General features: G+C 41.5%; 1 protein-coding gene across 12 annotated transcripts in view; it reads right to left on the bottom strand.

Moving 5' to 3' along the window:
- dnmt3ab (DNA (cytosine-5-)-methyltransferase 3 alpha b) overlaps window positions 1-23,254 on the bottom strand; it is a 627,694-nt gene that overhangs the window by 137,670 nt on the left and 466,770 nt on the right. For all 12 annotated transcript variants that reach the window (XM_087977018.1, XM_087977035.1, XM_087977038.1 and 9 more), the window contains 4 exons: window positions 20,404-20,560; window positions 15,465-15,611; window positions 12,033-12,077; window positions 11,833-11,912 (listed from right to left, as the gene is read on the bottom strand). In XM_087977018.1, the coding sequence (XP_087833144.1) occupies window positions 11,833-11,912; window positions 12,033-12,077; window positions 15,465-15,611; window positions 20,404-20,560 (429 nt within the window). The remainder of the gene's footprint in view (window positions 1-11,832; window positions 11,913-12,032; window positions 12,078-15,464; window positions 15,612-20,403; window positions 20,561-23,254) is intronic.

Genomic DNA, 23,254 nt, shown 5'->3' with positions numbered 1-23,254 from the left:
GCCCATTTTCAGTTGTAACAATTGAACTATACCAAATTACTGCACTTAAATATACCAAGGAGTTGGGAGGTCATGTTGCGGCTGTACAGGGTATTGGTTACACCACTGTTGGAATATTGCGTGCAATTCTGGTCTCCTTCCTATTGGAAGGATGTTGTGAAACTTGCAAGGGTTCAGGGAAGATTTACAAGGATGTTGCCAGGGTTGGAGGATTTGAGCTATAGGGAAAGGCTGAACAGGCTGGGGCTGTTTTCCCTGCAGCATGGATAGCTGAGGAGTGACATTATAGAGGTTTATAAAATCATGAGAGGCATGGATAGGATAAATAGACAAGGTCTTTTCCTTGGGATGGGGGGAGTCCAGAATGAGAGGGCATAGGTTTAGGGTGAGAGGGAAAAGATATAAAAGGGACCTAAGGGGCAACTTTTTCACATGTATGGAATGAGCTGCCTGAGGAAGTGGTGGAGGGCTGGTACAATTACAACATTCAAAAGGCATTTGGATGGGTATATGAATAGGAAGGGTTTAGAGGAGTATGGGCCAAGTGACGGCGAATGGGACTGATTGGTTTGGGATATCTGGTCAGCATGAACGAGTTGGACCAAAGGGTCTGGTTCCATGCTGTACATCTCTATGACTCTAAAAGAAAACCACTTCTTGGAAGCTGCATTACATTATCTATCCACAGAACAGACTATATCAGCACACAATCGCCTCGCTTATTTAGACACATTCCCCTTTCTTCCCTATTTTTAAATACTGTGTTGCATGGAAACCTTAGGAAAGCAACTCTTCACAAAACCAGTGCAAACCTGGATTAATCTGCTCCTGGATTATGAATTACAGCTGAAGCGGAAACTCTGGCCACAGTTTTGCTGTTCTTAAATAAAAACAGTCTGAAGTTTGAGTATTGTAAGGAGGGGAAATCATGTTGCAGATCAGAATGTGTTTGTAAAGTTCAACTACCTGTCAACAAACCTGGCTTAAAGGTGGTTTACATTTGTAGCAAGGTTGGACATTTGGAGCACGACTGAGTCTGCTTGATTCAAATATCTCTACATTTTTCTTTTATTGGGGGTGTGTCACTGGTAAGGCCAGCATTTGCTGCCCATACCTAATAATTGTTCGATTGAGTGATAAAGGCCAATTAGGAGTAAACCACAATGTTGTGGCTCTAGAGTCACATGTGGATAAGACCAGATAAGGAGGGCAAAGCTAACACTCATTGCTAACACTCACTTTCAATTCAAGATTTTATTAATCGCAATCCAAATTCCACCAGCTGACAGTAGGATTTGAACCCATACCCTCAAAATATTAACTTGGGTTTGTAGGTTACTAATCAACATTATCATCACACCATTATTTCATTAGAATTTCCACAGGAATACAGCAATGAGAGGTTAGTGGAACATTGGAATAATGTGTAACATTTTCATGCTGGAATAAAAAATTAAAAAAAAACTTATTCCATGGGATACACTACGTATACTCAAGTAAAAGTCGACCATCTATTTTTGGACAAAAAATCCAGAATTTTCCATATATCTCATGTAAAAGTCGATCCTAGTTCTTCAAAGATAACAGATCAACATTTGAGAGTCATTTGTGTGGATATGACTGTTATGATGAGGAAATGAATTTGTTTTTTGTGCTTATAGTGTTCTGATTTACAATTCACACCAATTTGGCGCACAAGTTTAAGATGCATCAGGTCAGAGTCGGGTAACAACCTCCCTTTATGCGCAGCTCAGCAGAGGTCAGTTCCACTGTAGAACTGGTGGAATACAGTCACATTACCGTGATTCGTTGTGTTTTTTCTTTATTCATTTCAAGATCAATTGGGCTCCTGCTAATAAGATATTTTGGACTGTAGCATGAATTTCAGCCCCTCAAAGGTAGCATCTATATAATAGTCAACTTCATAACCTTAAAAAAAGTCTAAAAAATTTGACTTTTACATGAGTTTTTATGGTAGGCCTCATTGTTTAGTCCAACATTTAATGTACATCTCTGATTGTTCTTGAAAATGTTGTGATATACCACTTAAATTGCTGCAGATCATTTAGTGTAGTTACAACTGTGCTGTTAGGAAGAGACGGTTCTTGGACTTTGACTCATTGACAGTGGAGAAATGGCAACATAGTTTGATAGTGTGTGGTTTGAATGGGAACTGCAGTCGGTGGTGTTCCCATATATCCTTGTCCTAGGTGGTTGAGGTCGCATGATGGCGAAGCAGCCTTGGTGAGTTGATGTGGCGCATCATACAAATAGCACCCAGTGCTCCCCTTGTGCATCAGCGGCAGAGGGAATAAATGCTAAAAGTTGTGGATGTGGTGCAAATAAATGGGTCTTTTTGTCCTGGGTAGTATTGACCTTCTTGTCCATTGTGGAGCAGCACTCATCCAATCAAATAGACAGTATTCCATCACTCGTGTCTTATCAATGTCGGAGGTGTCTTGTCAGGAGGCAAGTTATTCATTGCAGGATTCCTAGTCTTGGAGTCTGCTTTTGTAGCTACAATATTTATATGGTTGGTTCGATTCAGTTTCTTTTCGATGATAATCCTCAGGATAGTGATAATGAAGAATTCAGCAATGGTTAGGTTCTCTTGTTGAAGGTAGTTATTGCTTAGCACTTGTGTGGCATAAATGTCATTTGTCACTTTCTGAATCTCTACAGTGTGAAAACAGGCCCTCGGCCCAACAAGTCCACACTGACCCTCTGAAGAGTAACCCATCCACACCCATTCCCCAACCCTACTTTCCTATATTTACCCCGATTAATGCACCTAACCTACACATCCTTGAACACATTGGCAATTTAGCATGGCCAATTCACCTAATCTGTACATCTTTGAATTATGGGAGGAAACCAGAGCACCAGGAGGAAACCCATGCAGATATAGGGAGAATGTGCAAACTCCAGTCAGACAGTCATCCGAGGCTGGATTCAAACCTGGGTCCCTGGCGCTGTGAGGCAACAGTGCTAACCACTGAGCCACTGTGCCACCCAAGGCATGGCTTTGTCCAGGTCTTGCTGCAGATGGACATGTACAGCTTCAGTACTTGAGGTGATAAAGATGGTGATGAATAATATGCAATCATCAGTGAAAATCCTCACTTCTGACCGGATGATAGAGGGAAGGTCATTGAGGAAGGATCTGAAAGATGCCTAGGACACAACCTCGGGGAATCCTGCTGAGATGATCAGATGGGCCACTAGATTGAGGAGGGGCAGATAGAGTTTAATTTAGATAAACGTGAGGTGCTGCATTTTGGGAAGACAAATCAGGGCAGGACTTACACATTTAATGGTAAGGTCTTGGGGAGTTTTGCTGAACAAAGAGACCTTACAGTGCAGGTTCATAGTTCCTTGAAAGTGGAATCACAAGACAACAGTGTAGTGAAGAGGGTATTTGCTATGCTTGCCTTTATTGGTCAGTGCATTGAATAAAAGGAGTTCGGAGTCATGTTGCGGCTGTACAGAACATTGGAAAGCCACTTTTGGAATATTGCATGCAGTTCTGGTTTCTGTGCTATAGGAAGGATGTTGTGAAACTTGAGAGGGTTCAGAAAAGATTTACAAGGATGTTGCCAGGGTTGGAGGGTTTGTGCTATAGAGAGAGGCTGAGTAGGCTACGGTTATTTTCCCTGAGCTTCAGAGGCTAGGAGTGACTTTATAGAGATTTATAAAATCATGAGAAGCATGGAAAGGGTAAATAGACAACATGTGGGAGGGAGAGTCCAAAACTAGAGGGTATAGGTTTAAGGTTTAAGGGGAAAAATTTACAAGGACTTAGAGGGCAACATTTACATGCAGAAGGTGGGGCGTGGATGGAAACGAGCTGCCACAAAAAAATACAACATTTAAAAAGCATCTGGATAGGTATATGAATAGGAAGGATTTCGAGGGAAATGGGCTAAGTGCTGGCAAATGGGACTAGATTTATTTAGGCTATCTGGTTGGCATGGACAAATCAGACCGAAGGGTCAGCTTCCATGCTGTATATCTCTATGTCTTTCAACCAACACTATCATGTTCCTTTGCAATAGACATAATTCCAATTGGTGGAGAACAATCCCTCTTCACCCACCAACTCCAGTTTTGCTAGGGCGCATTGATGTCCTAGTCAGTCAAATGCTGTCAAGATGTCAAGGGCAGTCACTCTCACCTACCCTCTGTAGTTCAGCTCTTCTGTTCCAAGGCTGTAATGGAATCAGGAGCTGAGTGGAACTTCAACTGATCATCAGTTTGCAGGTTATTGTTGTGGAAGTGCCACCTGATAGGACTATTGATGACACCTTCCACCGTATTGTTGGCAAAAAATTAGACTGAGAGTGTAGTAGTTGGTTTGATTGGATTTGTCCTGCTTTTTGTGGACTGGATATATCTGGGCAATTTCCATATTGTTAGGTAAATGCCAATGTTGTCACTGTATTGGAACAGCTTCGCAAGGGGTTTGATTAATTTTTCAGTATTATTGCTGAAATGTTGTCACAGCCCATAGACAAATGCAAAAACTTGTGCATGCATCACTGGGGTCTTTATCAAAGTTTCAGAGACTATACTATTGCACAGGTCTCATACATTTCTGATGAAAGAATATGGGAAAAGACGTTCCTACCAAGAAACAGTGAAATTACAGTTTCTTTTTTCGTTCTGTTAGATCAATAGATATCATAGTTACATATTTAAATAATTTACTGTGCGTAACACAAGGTCACATAACCCTACTTCTAATAGTTGTTTAGGTGAATTTTTAAAAAATTACTCATTATTGCTAGCATTTATTGCCCATCTCTAATTGCCCAGAGGCAAGTTAAGAGTCCAAAAGACCATGAGACATAGGAGCAGAAATTAAGCCATTCAGCCTATCAAGTCTGCTCTGCCATTCAATCATGGCTAATGAGTTTCTCAACCCCATTCTCCCACTTTCTCCCCATAACTCTTGATTCCCTTGACAATCAAGAAGCTATCTATCTCAGTCTTAAATATGCTCAATGACCTGGCTTCCACAGCTTTCTGTGGCAGTGAATTCCGTAGATTCATCACTCTCTGGCTGAAGAAGTTTCTCCTGATCTCCGTTCTAAAAAGTCTTCCCTTTACTCTAAGGCTGTGCCCTTGGGTCCTAGTATCTCCTGCCAATGGAAACATCTTCCCAACAGCCATTTTGTCCAGGCTGTTCAGTATTCTAAGTTATAATTATATCCCCCCCTCATCCATCTGAACTCCATCGAGTGCAGACCCAGAGTCCTTAAATGTGCCTCATATGTTAAGCTTTTCATTTCTGGAACCATTCTTGTGAACCTCCTCTGAACATGCTCCAGGGTCAGTATATCTGTCCTGAAATATGGGGCCGAAAACTGCGCACAATACTCCAAATATGGTCTGACCAGAGCCTTATAGAGCCTGAGAACTACATCTCTACTTTTATATTCAAGTCCTTTCAAAATAAATGCCATAATTGTATTTGCCTTCCTAACTACTGACTCAACCTGCAAGTTTACCTTGAGAGAATCCTGGACTAGAACTCCCAAGTCTCTTTGCACTTCAGGCTTCTGAATTTTTTCCTTATTTAGAAAATAGTCCATGCCTCTATTCTTCCTACCAAAGTGCATAACCTCACACTTTCCCATGTTGTACCCCATCTGCCACTTCTTTGCCCATTCTCCTAACCTGTTCAAATCCTCTGCAGCCTCTCTGCCTCCTCAATGCTACCTGCCCCTCTACCTATCTTTGTATCGTCCACAAACTTAGCCAGAATACCCTCAGTTCCTTCATCCAGATTGTTAATGTATACATTGCTGTGGTCATATGTAGGCCAGGCCAGTTAAGGATAACAGATTTCTTTCCCTAAAGGACATTAGTGAACAAGAGTTTTTTCAAGAATCAACAATGGATTCATGGTCATTATTAGACTTTTAATTCCAGACCTTTATTGAATTCAAATTCCACCATCTGCCATGGTGGGATTTGAATCCAGGTCCCCAGAATATTTGCTGACTTTCTGGATTAATATTGAAGTGATAATACTACCACCCCTGGATAAATCTTGACTACACCTGCTACAATACTTAGCATATTTAAGCAAAACCTTTGGTGAAACATGTAAACTTTAGAACTTATATTTAGTACCAGGCAACAGATCTGAATAATGGAAAGTTCCTTTGAGAACTTTTGCTTACATGAATAAACAGTTTTAATTCCTGGCAAAAGCAGCTAAAAGGTTATTGCCATTACTATTCACAGTATGTTATAAAATATAAAAACTCATCTTTAAGTAATTCATGTATCTTATGATACACCTTTCAGATTCTGATTACCTTCACTGTTCAATAAAATGTTCATTTTGAATTAGAGGGTGCAGGACCCTCAAAATTCTGCACTAATACTCAGTCTTCTCATCAATTTGAAAATTCCAGAAGTTTTACATAAAGCTGAATGCAGACCGCTGTTAGCTTGAGATTCATCAGCTAACAACAATGGTTTGGCTAACTTGTGGGGCTCAGTCTTGTCATGCAAACTCTTGAAGAAAATAGCCCAGATATTCCAATCATTGTGGGAACAGATTCAACCAATGGTAATCCTCTCTAAGAATTACCCTTTTCAAATGACCTGATGGCTATTTTTAGGTCAAGATTCCAAGTCTTGTCAGCCCCAAATGTGAACATCAGACGAAAACAGGGACACATTAGCGCACAGCAACATTACAGGTCAAGACATGAACTTATTTTTATAAATGACACTTGCTGTTGTATTTCAGGAGTTAAAGCTTCCAAAAGTATTTTAACAGTGATGGAGATAATGTAAATGTGTGAGGAAATTGTGGGGTTAGGTTGGCAGCTCGATATGTAAGGGGGCAGTGCCCCAGTGGTTGCTGAGGATAACTTAGGGATACAGCGGGCAATGGTTCGAGGGTCTGAGCAGACATTTGGTCCAATATGATCAGGTCAGGGATGTCATTTCATGCGGTGTCATTTCACAGAGGACTACACAAAAAGAAATGGGGAGAGGGGTGTGAGAAGATTAAATAGGAATAATATAATATTGCCAATAATATAAAAGAAGATTGAAAGAGTTTCTTTAGAAAGATAAAGGGCAAAAGAGAGGCAAAAGTGGACATAGGACCGCCGGAAAATGATGCTGGAGTAGTAATGGAGAATAAAGAAATGGCAGAGGAACTGAACAAGCACTTTGCGTCAGTCTTCATGATAGAAGACATGGGTAATATCCCAAAAATTCAAGGGAGTTGGGGGGCAAATGCGAGAATGTTGGCCACTACCAAGGAGAAGGGGCTCGAAAAACTGAAAGGTCTGAAGGTGGAAAACTCAGCTGGACCAACTGGAATACACTCCAGAGTTCTGAAGGAGACAGCTGAAGAGATAATAGATGCATTAGTGGTGAGTAAGGCAAAAGACAGGAAACTACAGGCTGATTAGCCTGACCTCGATTGCTGGTAAGATTTTCGAGTCCCTTGTGAAGGACAGTTTCAATAAGGGGAGGTCATGCCTGACAAATCTGAGAGAATTCTTTGAGGAGGTAACAAGCAGGTTAGACCAAGGAGAGCCATTGAATGTTATGTACATGTACTTCCATAAGGCCTTTGACAAGGTGCCGTACAGGATTGTAACCCAACGATAGTGAAGGAACTGTAATATTTTCCAAGTCAGGATGGTTAATGGCTTGAGGGGGCATTTGCAGGAGGTGGTGTTCCCATAAATCTTCTGCCCTTGTCCTTCTGGATGGAAGTGATCATGGGTTTGGAAGGTGCTGTCTGAGGATCTTTGGTGAATTTCTGCAGTGCATCTTGTAGATAAGTACACACTGATGCTACTGAGCGTCTATGATGGAGGGAATGGCTGCTTGTGGATGTGGTGCCAATCAAATGGGTTGCTTTGTCCTGGATGATGTCAAGCTTCTTGAGTGTTGTAGAGGCTGCACTCATCCAGGCAGGTGGGGAGTATTCCATCACACTCCTGACTTGTGTCTCATAGATGGTGGACAAGCTTTTGGGACTCAGGTGGTGAGTCACTCGCTGCAATATTCCGAGCCTCCAAACTGTTCTTGTAGCTGCTGTATTTATGTGATGAATCCAGCTGAGTTTCTAAATAATGATAACTCTCAGGATATTGAAAACAGGAGATCAGTGATGGTAACACCACTGAATGCCAAAGGGTGGTGGTTAGTTTATCTCATACTGGTGATTGTTGTAGATTGGCATTTGTGTGGCATGAACGTTACTTGCCAGTTGTCAGCCTAAGTATGGATATTGTCCAGATCTTGTTGCATTTGGACACTAACTGCTTCAGGATCTGAGAAGTCGTGAATGGTGCTGAGCATTGTGCAATCATCGGTGAATATCCCCACTTCGAACTTTGTGACGGGCAGCAGGTCACTGAGGAAGATTGTTGGGCCTAGACACTACCCTGAGGAACTCCTGCAGAGATGTCAAGGAGCTGAAATGACTGACGTCCAAAAACCATGACCATCTTCCTATGTGTCAGGTATGACTCTAACCAAGTTTGTCCCCGGACACTCTGACTCCAGTTTCGCTAGTGCTCCTTGATGCAGCCTTGATGTCAAGGGCTGTCACTCTCACCTCGTCTCAGCTCATTTGTCCATACTTCAACCAAGACTATAATGAGGTCAGGAGCTAAGTGGTCCTGGCGGAAACCAAACTGTGCTTCACTGAGAAGATTATTACCGAGCAAGTGCTGCTTGATAGCACTGTCGATGATACCTTCCATCACTTTACTGATATTCAACAATAGACTGATGGGGCAGTAATTGGCCAGGTTGGATTTGTCCTGCTTATGTACAAGACAATCCTGGGCAACTTTCCGCATTGTCAGGTAGATGCCAGTGTTGTAACTGTCTGGAACAGCTTGGCTAGGAGAGTGGCAAGTTCTGGAGCACGGCCTCAGGACTATTGCTGGAATTTTGTCAGAGTCCATAGCCTTTATAGTATCCAGTGTCTTATCATCTTATTTAAAGTATTACATTTCAAGAAACACTGTACAAATTTGCAAAGATTACTGGTAGGTCAGAGGACTGGACAGATATTATAACCAGCAAAGAATGGCTAAAAAGATAATACAAGAAAGAAAACAGAGTATGAGAAAAAGTTAATAATATAAAACAGTAAATGTTTTTTAATCATCACTCGTATAGAGAAAGAAGAACTAAAGCTAGTGTTGGTCCTCCAGAGAGTGTCTGTGAAATTGACAATGGAAAACAAATAGATGACAGAAGCTTTGAAAAGGTATTTTGTGTCTGTCTTCTCAGTGCAGGACTCAGAAACTTTCTAAAGATGATTGACAAATCAAGAGGTGATAGGGATAGATGAACTTATAAACAAACCCTAGACACAACAATCGATGTACACACAGGGAGCTAGATAGATAATTAAACAGATAAACAATTTGTAGAATTGGCTTCATGTAAATGCATTGTTGGGCAATCCCCTTTAAAACCAAATATTAGGGATTGATATTTTGGCATTGACTGTGTATGTATTTGCTAAAGTGCCTTCTCCCATTAATCTTTCCCTTCAATTTCTGTTTTATTTGTGATCGTATTTTTCCCAATCATTTTCTGGTTTGCTGCTGAAGTGAACTGAGAAGAAAACATAGCAGAATGTAACTTCCAGCAGTGGCAGAGAGAAGCACAATGGCCACTCAGTATAAACAGAACTAACTTTTCCGTCCATTAGCTTCAATGAACTGTGGGTAGCTGATCCGTTGTTGCCAACTTGCTGGCACTTGTAAAAGACTGGACTCACTCAACTTCTTTTGTTCACCTTTTTTTTTTAAAAAGTCTGAATGATTATTTTTGCTACATAGTTGAAGCATTGAAGTAAGGTGGTGATGGTGTAGCACTGTTCATCTACTCCGTCTGCTTTTGACTTTCTATTTTTTCCTTTCTCTGTTTTTTCTTAACATTTCCATTCCAGCCGGTTTTGAAACAGTTTCTACCCTAGTGTTGTTAGAATACTGAATGGACTCACAAACTCTTAGCATTCGCCTGTACTGGTGTTTTTTTGTTTTTACTGTTTATCTATTATTTACTTATCTATGCTACTTAACTCTGTGATTGCTCACAAGACAAAGCTTTTCACTGTGGCTCAGTACACATGACAATAAATTCAATTCAATTCAATTATTTTATTGAAATTCTTTAATTTCTCTGGTGTCTCCCCGTGGTTCCCTGTGAAGAGGCGACTTCAAGCCTGGTGCAGTGATCTCAGCCTGCACGGCATGCCCCCTTTGTGGTAGACTCATCCCAGAGGGACGGTCACGATCTGGCACGGCGTGCTCATCGCGGAGGGACGGTCACGACCTGGCACGGCATGCTCATCGCGGAGGGACGGTCACGACCTGCTCATCCCAGAGGGACAGTCATGACTGGCACGGCGTGCTCATCCCAGAGGGACGGTCACGACCTGCTCATCCCAGAGGGACAGTCATGACCTGGCACGGCTAGCTCATCCCAGAGGGACAGTCACTACCTGGCACGGCATGCTCATCCCGGAGGGACGGTCACGACCTGCTCATCCCAGAGGGACAGTCATGACCTGGCACGGCTAGCTCATCCCAGAGGGACAGTCACTACCTGGCACGGCATGCTCATCCCGGAGGGACGGTCACGACCTGCTCATCCCAGAGGGACAGTCATGACCTGGCACGGCTAGCTCATCCCAGAGGGACAGTCACTACCTGGCACGGCATGCTCATCCCGGAGGGACGGTCACGACCTGCTCATCCCAGAGGGACAGTCATGACCTGGCACGGCTAGCTCATCCCAGAGGGACAGTCACTACCTGGCACGGCTAGCTCATCCCAGAGGGACAGTCACTACCTGGCACGGCATGCTCATCCCGGAGGGACGGTCACGACCTGCTCATCCCAGAGGGACGGTGACTACCTGGCACGATGTGCTCATCCCAGAGGGACGGTCACAAGCTGGCACAATGTGCTCATCCCGGAGGGACGGTCACTACCTGGCACGATGTGCTCATCCCAGAGGGACGGTCACAAGCTGGCACAATGTGCTCATCCCAGAGGGACGGTCACAACCTGGCAAGGTGCGTCCCCGTTGTGCTGGACCTATCCCGGAGGGGTGGCCGTGGCTTGCCATGGTGGTCTCCTAGTTAAGTGGTCCTGTCCAGGCGTGAAGGTATTCCTGTTTTGGAGATCTTCATCAGCGGCAGCTTCCAGCTATGCAGTGGTTTCCTGTTGTGGCAGCTTTGTCCTTGAAGAGCAGTCTTGGCTTGGCAGTCCCAAGCCAGTGTATAGGTGGCGACTTCGGATATTCCAGCATTACTTTTCTTAATCAAAACTTTGCCCGAAGTGAAATTGATCTCAGATGAACTGTCTTAATGACTTCTGTCATATTAAATGCTGAGGTATGGCAACTTATAATACTCTTCACTGTAGTTTTTTGGAAAAAACACATGGGACAATAAATTGCTATTCTATTTTATTGCTTCAGTGACAACAGGACTGCAGCCATGTCTATTGCAGGAAGTACCCAGTAAACTTGCTCAACGTACTTTTGCAGAGATAAGACCAGTTTCCTTACTACCTTATCTCTGTCTCTAGTCACTCCATCACAAAAGAAACAAAATGAGATGGTGTCTCAGTGTCGTTTTTGGACCGAACAGTCCCATGTCCTAAGTGAGGTCCTGGTAATGTCGAGTAGGATCATTAATCTGGTGGTAGTCCTAATTTGTGCTCTCAGCAAGTTGTTAAAAAACAAGAGACATGTAGAGCCTCTAAATCATCACCAACAACACTGTAAACCAGAAAGAAAAGACAGGTCTTTTCTTACCTTACAACTCTGGCACATGCCTCCAATAAAGAGAGGGTGCTCAAGAGAAATATTTTGACTTCCACAGGCAAGGCAGATATCTGCAAACAGTGAAAAACACAATTAGCTTAAGTTAAAGTTATGTTTGCTGTATGTTTTTATTTTTATTTCAAATTACACCACGCAAAATCTCAATCTTATCAAAATCTCAATGTACTTACCTTCAATGTTTCTGCTATTTTGCCTCACATCATAGACTAGCCTCTCTGAAAAACAAAACATATTTTTGAAAAAGAAAACCTATGGTTGATGATTCAAATGATTTTATTCAATATTATTACTGTAGAGTAGAAGCAATTTACTCTGATGTGCTGCGCTTAAACCCACTTCCTCACTGCTAATTAGATACTCAATGACAAGGGTTAAACATTACAACTTAGATTTCTCACTGGCTTGAGTCCAATTGATAGGAGGGCAGAATGCCTATATGTCAAGTAAATTATACGCTTTGCTTTTAGAAATTCTAAGGTAAAACCTAACTTAAATAATCAGGATGAGTACCAGGTATCAGGAATTCCAACGATTGTGAACTTGTCCATTGCAGGATGTAAACTCCTGAGGATTTAAAGGCATGCAGTAGTTCCTGGGGCTGGTATCCAGGCAAACTGATTGAAAGAAAAGAGCAGAAAAGTCTGTCGGCAGTAATACCTGTGAGGGCTGCAGAAGCACAGAGAATGCCCCAGGTTCACCAATGTAGCTGGAGAGGTGTTTCTGAACTATGGCAAGCTGAAGAGATGTTGGAAAGGAATGGCGTAGTTCGCCAAGGCGACCTGTTTGAGGACAGTAGGAGGGAGTGGCCAGGGTAGTATCATTGCAAACACTTGATCATCGGAGAATGAGGTCTCAGTGCTGGTGCTAGGACTTTCCTTAAGGGATTCTCCCATTTCTCCACTGTAATCCAAACAAAATACTAAGGTCACCTCCAGTATCCCTCTCCACTTGAGACAATACCTGCTGCCACTTCAGTATGCTCTCCTTACTGCTCCTATTACTCTTGATGCTCCTCCATCTGCCTACATGGAGCTCTCACTTCCCCAACAGCAAATGTCCTCTCTCACTCGCTCTCTCTTTCTTTCAAGGCAAAGAATAAATTTTGCCACAACTTTTCAAGTGATCTCTCTCCCACAATCAGTGCCTGAATTTGTAGATCCTTCCCTATCACTCAAATAAGAATTTCAACAGGAATAACCACTGCTTTCTTCTGAAGATGGCTGGCTCTTTAGATGAGAATTTTATTTTGCAGTTGTAGCTTAGCTGTCTGAGGTTACCGGGTGGTCCCAACCTCAGTCCCACACATATTTCAATTGTCTGTCTGATTCCAATTTGCACAGAGCTATTAGCCTACTGTAGCTATCAATCAGCATCCCAGATGGCCAAGCAGAGACCCACAGAATGAGGGCAGCAGAAATGAGCAGCAATTGATGGAAGGTTTGAAAATTCACCTGGAATCTATTTTATCTTTGCTTTCTGCATGCAGCTGCACTCAACAGATCACAAAATACCCACAAATGACAGAAGCTAGCTGTTCCATTAACTATCGGATCAGGAAGAATCTGCACTACCTGATTTCATCTATTTAATTTCAATTTTGCCCTCTATTTATCCACCTGAAATCCATTCTAAGTGGTAATTATTCTTTGCATAAAGTGGAGCTCCCAAATAATCAGAACTGATTTATGCATTTTTAAATGAAATAGTAATTTGAGGGAGATGGTGGCATATTGGTGATGTCATTGGACTTGTAATCCAGAGGTTAATGCTGTGGGGACAATGGGTTCCAATTCCACCATGGCAGCTGTTGGAATTTAAATTCAATTCATAAACCTGGAATTGAAAAATAGTCTCTGAATTGGTTACAAAACTACCATCAATTCACTCATGTCATTCATGGATGAAAGTCTGCTGTCCTTACCTAGTCTGGCCTACACTACAGTGCAGAGCCGCAGCAATTCTGAAATGACCTAGAAAACCACCCAGTTCGAGGGCAATTAGAGGTGGGCAAAAGATGCTGGCCTTACCAGCAACACCCACATTAGATGAAGAAATAAAGGAAGTGTTTCAAACTTACCATTCTCACACCTGTCAACACCAACCCTAAACAGCTCTAAAACGTTTTCTCACCATTGCCTTCTTTCTAAGCTGGAAAGCTGGAGTTTCTCATAACGAAGATTCCTGTCACAAGGGATCAAACTACTGTCTATTCTCACCACAGCCTCCAATGCTTGAATGTTTCTCAGCAATCAAGATGTAATCTGACCAGAGTGTCAAGTCGATTTCCAATGACCATAATGCCAACTCTCATCCTATCTCATGATCTTGATCCCGAACTATTTTCTAAATGTTTTAATGCAGTCAGTCATTATAACAATTTTGTTGTCTGTGGCATTGGTTAAACATGATAAGCACTCAGTTAACAAAGTCTTTACATATTATCTATAGCTATTTATACATGGCTGACTTGCAATCCAAAAATCCTTTATTACTTTCACCTCATGTTTGCTTGATATCTTTGACAGATAAAAATCTATCAATCTCAGTTTTAAATTCAACAATTGATTTTGCATCAAGTGCTGTTTGAAAAGAACATTCCCAACTTTTGCTACTGTTTGTACGAAAAAGTGTTTCCTAATTCCACTTCTGAAAGGTAGGGTTCTGTTTTTTGACTATGTCTCCTGGTCCTCTCATTGTCAGAAATAGTTTCTCCCAAACTATTTCATATTTTTCATTAATATCATGAGAGATGTTCCAGGGACTATAACCCTTGTTTGCTTGATCTCCCCTTATATAATTTAAATACAAATTAGATTTCATCTGCATATTTTAAAACTTAATTCTGATATTTCTAGTCTGTTGCCTTCATTTTTATTGCGCCTCCTTATTTAGTACCATCTGAAAATTTGAACAATATTCTCCAAGCCCGAGGGACAGTTTACTCCTTTTGTGAAAGCTGCTGTTGTATCAGTCTAGGGGCTCAAATGGAGTGGACTGCCTGTGCCTTACTTCAAAGGGTTTAGAAATGGAATACTAATACATACCATGCGATGTTTTGCTGACCTCATTGGCATAATTAATTCTGCTTTTCAGTGGGTGCAGTGTGCAGTACTATGACAGAGTAGGAACAAGTATGCTTTGTGTTGCTGTTTCATAGGAAAGCTATGCAGGCGACCTTTCCAGTCATCTCTAAAGCCTTCATGTGACAGAAAGGCAGCAACTCTAACCTAACCCTATCATTTAAAAATCACAGAGGTGATGCAGCCTGCAGCAGATCGACCACAGTACTCAGCTGTCATAACATGAGAACTACCTTGGTTCCCCAGGCACTGTTTGATACACAACAATCAGCAACCTTATACATGTCAATTACCAAGGTAGTTCAAAATGACGTTCATGAGTTTAAACATAAGGCAACAGAAAATATGATCAACGCTAGTTATTGAGGCTAACCTTGATAATTCAGAAGCTATCTAAAGCATGTATCTCTGGGTGAACTAGAACTAGTTTGTGTATTCCCATATTTTCTCAAGGGATTCTGAAATGTTTCTTGTTGCAATATACCCAAGGTTCTGAAACAAATTTGAATAATTAGTTCGTACCTCGAGTCTGTTCATCTATGATTTCTTTGACTTTTAGCTTCTCTGTGCTTCTTCTTGCTTTTTTGGCTGGGGGAGGCGGAGGATAAACAGCAGCTTCAGGCTCCACCCAACTTTCTGTATAAACCTCTTTGTAAGGATTTCGTTCCTCTGGAAATCAAAGAATATCTATGTTACTGGATATAGGACAAGCTATGCAAAGACTACAAAAGACAGTACTGTTCAGCTGTGGACTGCTGACAGGTTTGGTGACAATCAGAACTACGTGGGTGAAATTCAACACAGCAGACAGCAGTGGATTGGTTGCTTGTTTTACATCCTGTCCACTTTTGTTTTGCGTTAAAGTAACTAGGCAGGCTGTTTATGCCTTTACAGATAGTGATTTTTATTATTCACGTATCCATGTTGTGATAAAAGGTTTAAATCATTGGGAAATTTGTTACTTAAAACTGATTTCAGTTTTGTGAATGTAATTTACTGGTATTTTAATTTTTAAAAAAATTGGTCAGAAAGTAATTTGGAACAGTGCGATAAAGATATGTTTTCTTGGAAATAAGTTAAATACCTTGATCAGATACCTAGTGAGATAACTATTGAGTATATATAATGCCGAGTTTTATGATCTGTACAGAAACAAACTGTCAGTGAACAGAATCAGGTTTCAATTGAGAAAAGCAGATTTGAGAAAAGCAGTTTTTTCTTGCTCTTACTAGCAGAAAGTTTATAGAAGCCTCCTGGTTGTCAGAAATGAAAAGAATTAGTCTAGTCAACTATTTTAAAGTTAACATAGGATTGATAATCACAGGGATTGAGCAAGTGGAAAGATGAGAAAAAGGAGTTGTTTTAATATTTACATTAAATCTTTCTAATTGACATATATCTTTTTTTGTGTGTAACAAAGTTGTGTTCGTTTGTTAATAGAACACTTGCAGCCTGTTGTGAATATGTTCAGAGACTGACCACTATGAGAACCGAACTGCAGAATAAAACTGATGATCTAACATTCCTGATGAAGGGTTCATGCCTGAAACGTCAATTCTCCTGCTCCTCGGATGCTGCCTGACCGGCTATGCTTTTCCAGCAACACACTCTCTACTTTGATCCCCAGCATCTGCAGCCCTCACTTTCTCTTCCCTTTTGATCTATCAAGCCAGGTTTCACTTTGAGATGTGAGGTGCCCGGTATTCTAACAATGGTCCAGACTTTTTGAAGGTCAAATAATAATATCTGCAGCATAGTTGGGGGTTGCATATGGGAACCTTACAGAATCCCGATCAAAGCAAGCTCTAAAGCAACTGCCCAAAAAACTGAAGATTCTGCTTGGCAATTCCCCTACACTTGGAATCCTCAAGTATTCATTTACAATCAGAGAATCTGCAGTATAGATCAGATAGCACGTACTTAGCTACTCAGGAAGTGTTAAAATTATTCAGTACTTAGTCTAACTTCTGGATAAATATTAGACTGATCCCCAACTTATCTTGTGCACCCTGAACTACAGATCTGAGACTCCTACAGACTCCACACCCCAACATTCCTCTCCCCATCAACTCCAGCCCACCCTAGTCCTGGACCCAACACACAGCCCCTAAGTGAATCATGAGGGATTTCTTATTGCCCAGTGGCCAACTGGCCAATCTTGACACTTTCTGCCTTGAAAGGTTTATGTCTAAAGTAAACATGACAAACAATCCATAACAGAAGATATACATCAGCAAAGATAGTTAAGCATTAAAACAGAAAGGTGAGAAAACACAACTGGTACTGACTGTAAACACAGGAAGCAGATTGAAGGACCAGCTTAATTTCAATGCCAATGGGTGCACCTTGGATTCTTGCTGTAGGACTACACCAACTGGTCTGTTTGAGGTACAGCAGGGGCGCTTATGGAGAGAACTTTAAAATACAGGAGAAGGGGGAAGTGGACTTCGGGAACTGGATGAGGCAGAAAGTGGAAAGGAGATAAGGGATGGTGTGTAAAGAATGGAGGAGGAAAGTAGGGGCAGAGAAAAAACTCTGAAGAGAAATGGAGGTGCAAGGTTGTGAAGCAGGTGTAGGTAGGTGATGAAGAAGGCTGAGGAGGATGGACTGATGAAAAAAGGAGAGAGGGACGTTGGTGCAGAATGGTGGAAGATAAGCCATAAGAAAAGGGATGTAATGGACCTAGTGAGGAAGGAGAAAAGGAGCAAAAGAAGGTATACAGTCTGGGAGAATGGAGGTGAGGGATAATGACAGGAAGGGGGGGGGGGGGGGGGGGGGGGTTGAAGTTTAATATGATGCAGCCATGTTTGGGAAATCCTCAGTAAAAGTGGAATAGTGAAGATACTAATGGTTGAAAAATTCAGCCAACTGGGATGAAGGTTTTCAGTTTAGATCAGAGATGTGGGATTGATTAGGCAGCCAGACAGTAGGTGGTGATAAAATAGTAGCCAGTGGTGTGGGAAAAAATGGCAGTTGGAAAATGCATTTGGACAGGGGGAGACACTATTGATCTAGAAATAAAGCAGACTAGGGAAACTTAGAGTAAAATATCCAGGTATGTTGATTATACAAAGGCTGGTGACAATGCAATAGCTAAGGAGGTCACAAAGATTCCGCATAGAGATATACTTAGGTTGGTGAGGAACAAGATGTATAGAAGCATATTGAGAGAAAATGGGAGGTGTTCACTTTGCTAACAAAAACAGAAAAGCAAAAAATCACTTTTAAAGACATGAAACTTTTAAATGGTGATGTTCAGAGTTTTCGGGTTCACAGATCCCAGCTATGAGAATGGCTATGGACCAACTGGAGTTCTTGTAATTATCCGACTTCAGAAACCATAATTGTTTCGAGAATAGAACACAGAAGAAATGCTTGATAATTTCAGGAAATGCAAAAATATTTATTATTTGAACTTGAACAAATCAAATTTAATTAATAATTAATAACGGAGGTTCTAGCAGTTAAGAGTGGATTAAACCATAAACTCAAACTGTATACATATAGCGGAACAGTCAAGATTGCAATACGATAAATGAGTTATGAGACAAAATGCAGCTGAACACCACACAGATTGCACTTTAAATGACTGATTCGGTCAAGACAAATACCAACCAGCTATAAGTAATGCTGTGTCTCATTAAATCTCACTAAAACTCTGGCTCCTTTGCAAGGGATTCCAATTCTTTATTTTCCAAGATCTAGCCTTGGAAGACCACCAAAAGGTCTCCAACTTGAACTGCTTGGATTGCAAAATGACATATTTGGTAGGATACCACACAGGTGGGAAAAAATGGAGAAATGGTGAAAATGAGACACTGTGTGAGTATGTTTAAATTACCACACTGAGTTAGGACAAAGCAGAAACCAATCTGAGTCAGCAATCCAGGCCTCCGATTCTGCAGGTCAGTACATCGAATAGTCTAGGGTACTGGGTCTTGGAGTCTGCTAACAGCAGCACTCTCCTAGTTCCTGAAGTGGGAAGCATTTACTGCTGGACACATAGAAATATTTGAATAACATCACATAGCTGATATGAGCTGACAATAACAATCTCGCTCCATGACCATGTTAAAAGTGAAGCAGGGATGTACTGCTGACAAACAGGAAAAAGAAATCCAGAGCAAAGGGGACCAGATGGATTCCTAAAGCAGTATCGAGTTAATAAGAACTTAGAACATTATTAAGCAAAATTGAAAACCTGATAATCAACTTATAGAACAAACGAAATGGTGGGACTCAGAGGAAAATAAAGACAAGTATAAAAAGTCATAATTCCAGTAACTTGCATATACTGCAAAGGGGTAAACAGCCAATTGAAACAATAAAGAAACAGAGTGGTGGAAGCTATGGCACACTTCATACATAGGAAGGTATTAGGTGGTGAGGGCATGGCTTACAGAATGGACGATGACAGAGACCATTTGAGAGACAGGCCACCCCCTTCTGAAACACAAGAACCCTCCTCTCTGTACACTGCCAGTCATTACTATATAAGAATAAGGGAACAGAGTCCTTTGAGATTTATAAGGTTCCAGAGATTGATCAGAATGTTGTCTTAGCTGGAGGATCTATACTATGAGGAAAGATAAGCTGGGATTATTTCCCTTGAAGCAGCAAAGGTTAAATGGGGAGTTGATCGAGGTGTGTAAGATTATGAGAGTCATCGGTACAGTGGATAGGAAGGTATTGTTTCCATTAAAATATGGAACAATAACCAGAGGGCACACATTTAAGCTATGGTGAAGAAGGCTAAAAGGAGTTGAGAAATATTTTCACCTAGAGGTTGGTGGGATTTTGGAACTCATTGCCTGAAAGGGTAGTGAAGTTAGAAACTCTTATAAGATTTCAGCAGTATGTGTATATTCACTTGTCTTGCCTTAATCTCTAGGGCTTTGGGCCAAGAGCTGGCAAATGGGATTGATGTAATCAGACCTTTGTTGATGGCATGGACATGATGGGTTGAATGGCCTTCTTCTGTGCTACAAACATTTAGGAGTTTGACATGTTCGTAAAAATGAAACACTTAAGGACACAATAGAATTAGCTGTGGAAACTGTATAAAGAGTTGTGAGCCAGCCACTAACTCAACAGGCCTTTTTTTCAGTAAACACCAAAAGAAGTGTATATGTTGGCAATCTGAAACACTAACAGAAATTGCTGCAAAATCTCAGCAGGTCTGGGAGCATCTGTGGAGAGAAATCAGAGTTAACGTTTCGGGTCTAATGATCCTTCTTTAGGCCCTCAATTAACTTCAATAGAACCAAAGCAGAAATTTTCAGATTTTCTGCACAAGGCTTTCTTTAGAGAAAATATTCTTCCAGATGATCTTTTCTATTATGTATAACTATCAGCATTAATTTCTCATCTCAACACATATATGACAATTTACATGGGAGAATAAAAATCCATGCAGTTACCAATTAAGTTGGAATGTGACCGGATCTACGGTCAATCTTACCTTCTGGTGGTTCCAAACTCTTTGGCCCCAAAGGTAGAAATCCTTCCAAAGCCCATTCAATCATCTGTTTGGTTTGGGCTTCCACACCTTTGGCAGTATCTAACTCATCATTCCCAGAATGTGTTGGAAAGAGTTTTCCTGCTCTGTTGCTTGCCACCTAGTTCAAAATAGTAAACTGAAGAGTCAGGAAAATCATTTGGTAATCTGAAACCTGAAGGTGCAGCTTACATTGCTGAACATACAAGTCCCAGGCAGCAGTGCATACTGGGATGTAACTCTATGAGGTTATCTGTATAAAGATAACACAAATCATAATTTTAAATTATTTATACACACCACTTTCCTTCATGGTGTGCTTGTTTTCCTCTAAATGATGCACAAATTATTCAATATACTCATTACTGTAACCAACAGGCATCATGAGGTGAAATAATTAGCAAAGCACAAATGCAGGATTAGTTTCTTTCAGATACATTTTCTGGTGTATTTAGGTTCAGGCCCTTGACTCCAGTATAATGACATGTGCCCACATTACAGAAGGAAGCTATTTAAAATTAATATAAAAGGTAAGTCAACCTGTAATATTTATGTTTGCCTCTTTGACAGAATGATGCATTAACTAATCTCAGGTCATTCATTGAATTTACAAACATTCAGCTGCCCATTCCCTTTGTTTTAACAACATAGACCCTTTCCAAAATTTGTTTGAACCAGAAAGTGTTTTTTGATAAGATTGGAATTAAAATTATAAACTTGAGGTTGAAGATCAGAATGTATTAATATGAGAGAGAATTAATTATGTGATTGATTGAGAATGGCCATGAATAAATGCACAGGTAGCAGTTATTTCTAGCATGACGTCACCGACATGTACACACTGGTTTATTGAGAATCCTTATCATTCTTAGTCTGCAAAAACTGTTGAGGGAAATTTTGAGATCTGAGATTGAGTACTGCCATACATTTGTAAGCATGGTGGCTTCCTGGAATTTTCAGTTATCCAACAGAATCCTATCAACAGTGGCTACTGCCATGGTCTAATCCATTTTGGTTAACATTGACTTCTGCACCAGTTTATTTATCATGAATGACTATACTTTGACGTAATATGGAATTATGTTGTGTACAGTTAAACAAAATGTAATTAATGTTATCATCCACATGTGATAAAACACATGGAACAGAAGCAAACGTAGACCACTAAGCCCCTTGAATCTGCTCTGCCATTCAATAAGATCATGGCTGATGGGTTTGAGATTCAAATTCCACTTGATCCCACTGTGATGAATGATTGCCTTTGAGTATTCTCCCCTTGGTGCTAAAATACAGTACAGATTTTCCTCAGTGTGTATCTCGTTGCACTGCATTACTTGCAAACATTGAAAGATAGAGTGGGTCAGACTAATGTCTCAAAGGAGTCTTCTTGACTTTATTCCATTTGATTAAGCGACAGAGAATAGAGTAATGGTTTTCAATTGCACGTGTTCTGGTCAAGAGTAGATGAGAGTCAAGTGTGGTGTGCTGGAAAAGCACATCAGGTCAGGCAGCATCTGAGGAACAGGAGAATCGACATTTCGGGGGAAAGCCCTTCATCAGAAGTGAGGCTTATGAGCAGAGGAGGTGGTGAGATAAATGGGAGGGGGCGTGGGGCTGGGGGAGAGGGAGGGAGGTAGTTGAGAGTGTGATAGGTAGATGGAGGTGGGGGTATTGGTGATATGTCAGAGAGGACAGTGCAGCAGATAGGTCAGAAGGAAAATGGACAGGTTGAACAGGTCATGAAGACAGTGCCGAGTCGGGACTGAGGAAACTGGTGAAATCCACATTGGTGCTGTGTGGTTGGAGGATCCCAAGGCGGAAGATGAGGCGTTCTTCCTCTAGGCGTTGGGTGGTAAGACAGTGGCAATGGAGGAGGCCCAGGACCTGCATGTCCTTGATGGAGTGGGAGGGGGAATTGAAGTGTTCGGCCATGGGGCAGTGGGATTGGTTAGTGTGGGTGTCCCGGAGATGATATGTGGAGCATTCTGCAAGTAGCCGTCCTGTCTCCCTGATGTAGAGGAGACCCAGTCAGGAGCAATGGATACAGTAAATGACATGTGTAGAAGTGCAGGTAAAACTCTGATGGATGTGGAAGATTCTTTTGGGGCCTTGGATGGAGGTGAGGGCGCAGGTTTTGCAATTCCTGCGGTGCCAGGGGAAAGTGCCGGGAGGGGAAGGTGGGTTTGTTTGGTGGTGGGGGGGGGTGGACCTGACAAGAGTCGCAGAAGGAATGGTCTTTATGGAAAGCAGATAAGGTGGGGAGGGAAATATATCTCTGGTGGTGGGGTCTGTTTGTAGGTGGCAGAAATGGCGGAGGATGATGCAATGTTTACGGAGGTTGGTGAGGTGGAAGGTGAGGACCGGGGGGGGGGTTCTACCCTTGTTGCGGTTGGAGGGGTGGAGTGCGAGGGTGGAAATATGGGAAGTAGATGAGATGCGTTCGAGGGCATCATTGAACACGTGGGAGGAGAAATTGCAATCTTTGAAGGAGGCGGCCATCTGGTGTGTTCTGTGGTGGAAGTGGTCCTCCTGGGAGCAGATGCAGTAGAGGCAGAGGAATTGAGAATAACCTGTGCTTTTCCAGCACTACACACTCAACTCTGATCTCCAGCATCTGCAGTCCTCACTTTCTCCGTATTCTGCTTCACTCTACTCTGCTGAATTTGATGCAGTCTGGCATTTCTATTTCAAGATCCTAACCACTACATCAATATAAAAGGATTTCTGTCATGTTATTTTCTGTGAACAATTTTAAGTTGGTGTTTGTTTTTCAATTTTTTAAGTCAGTTTTTCACTATTTACTTTGTCTAATTCT

Source organism: Chiloscyllium plagiosum, unplaced genomic scaffold, assembly GCF_037043375.1.
Source record: "Chiloscyllium plagiosum isolate Xiang-an unplaced genomic scaffold, Cpla_swu_hap1 HiC_scaffold_3, whole genome shotgun sequence".
Taxonomy (NCBI): domain Eukaryota; kingdom Metazoa; phylum Chordata; class Chondrichthyes; order Orectolobiformes; family Hemiscylliidae; genus Chiloscyllium; species Chiloscyllium plagiosum.
Note: the sequence above shows the minus strand (reverse complement) of the source record. Positions and strands in the feature narration are given on the sequence as shown.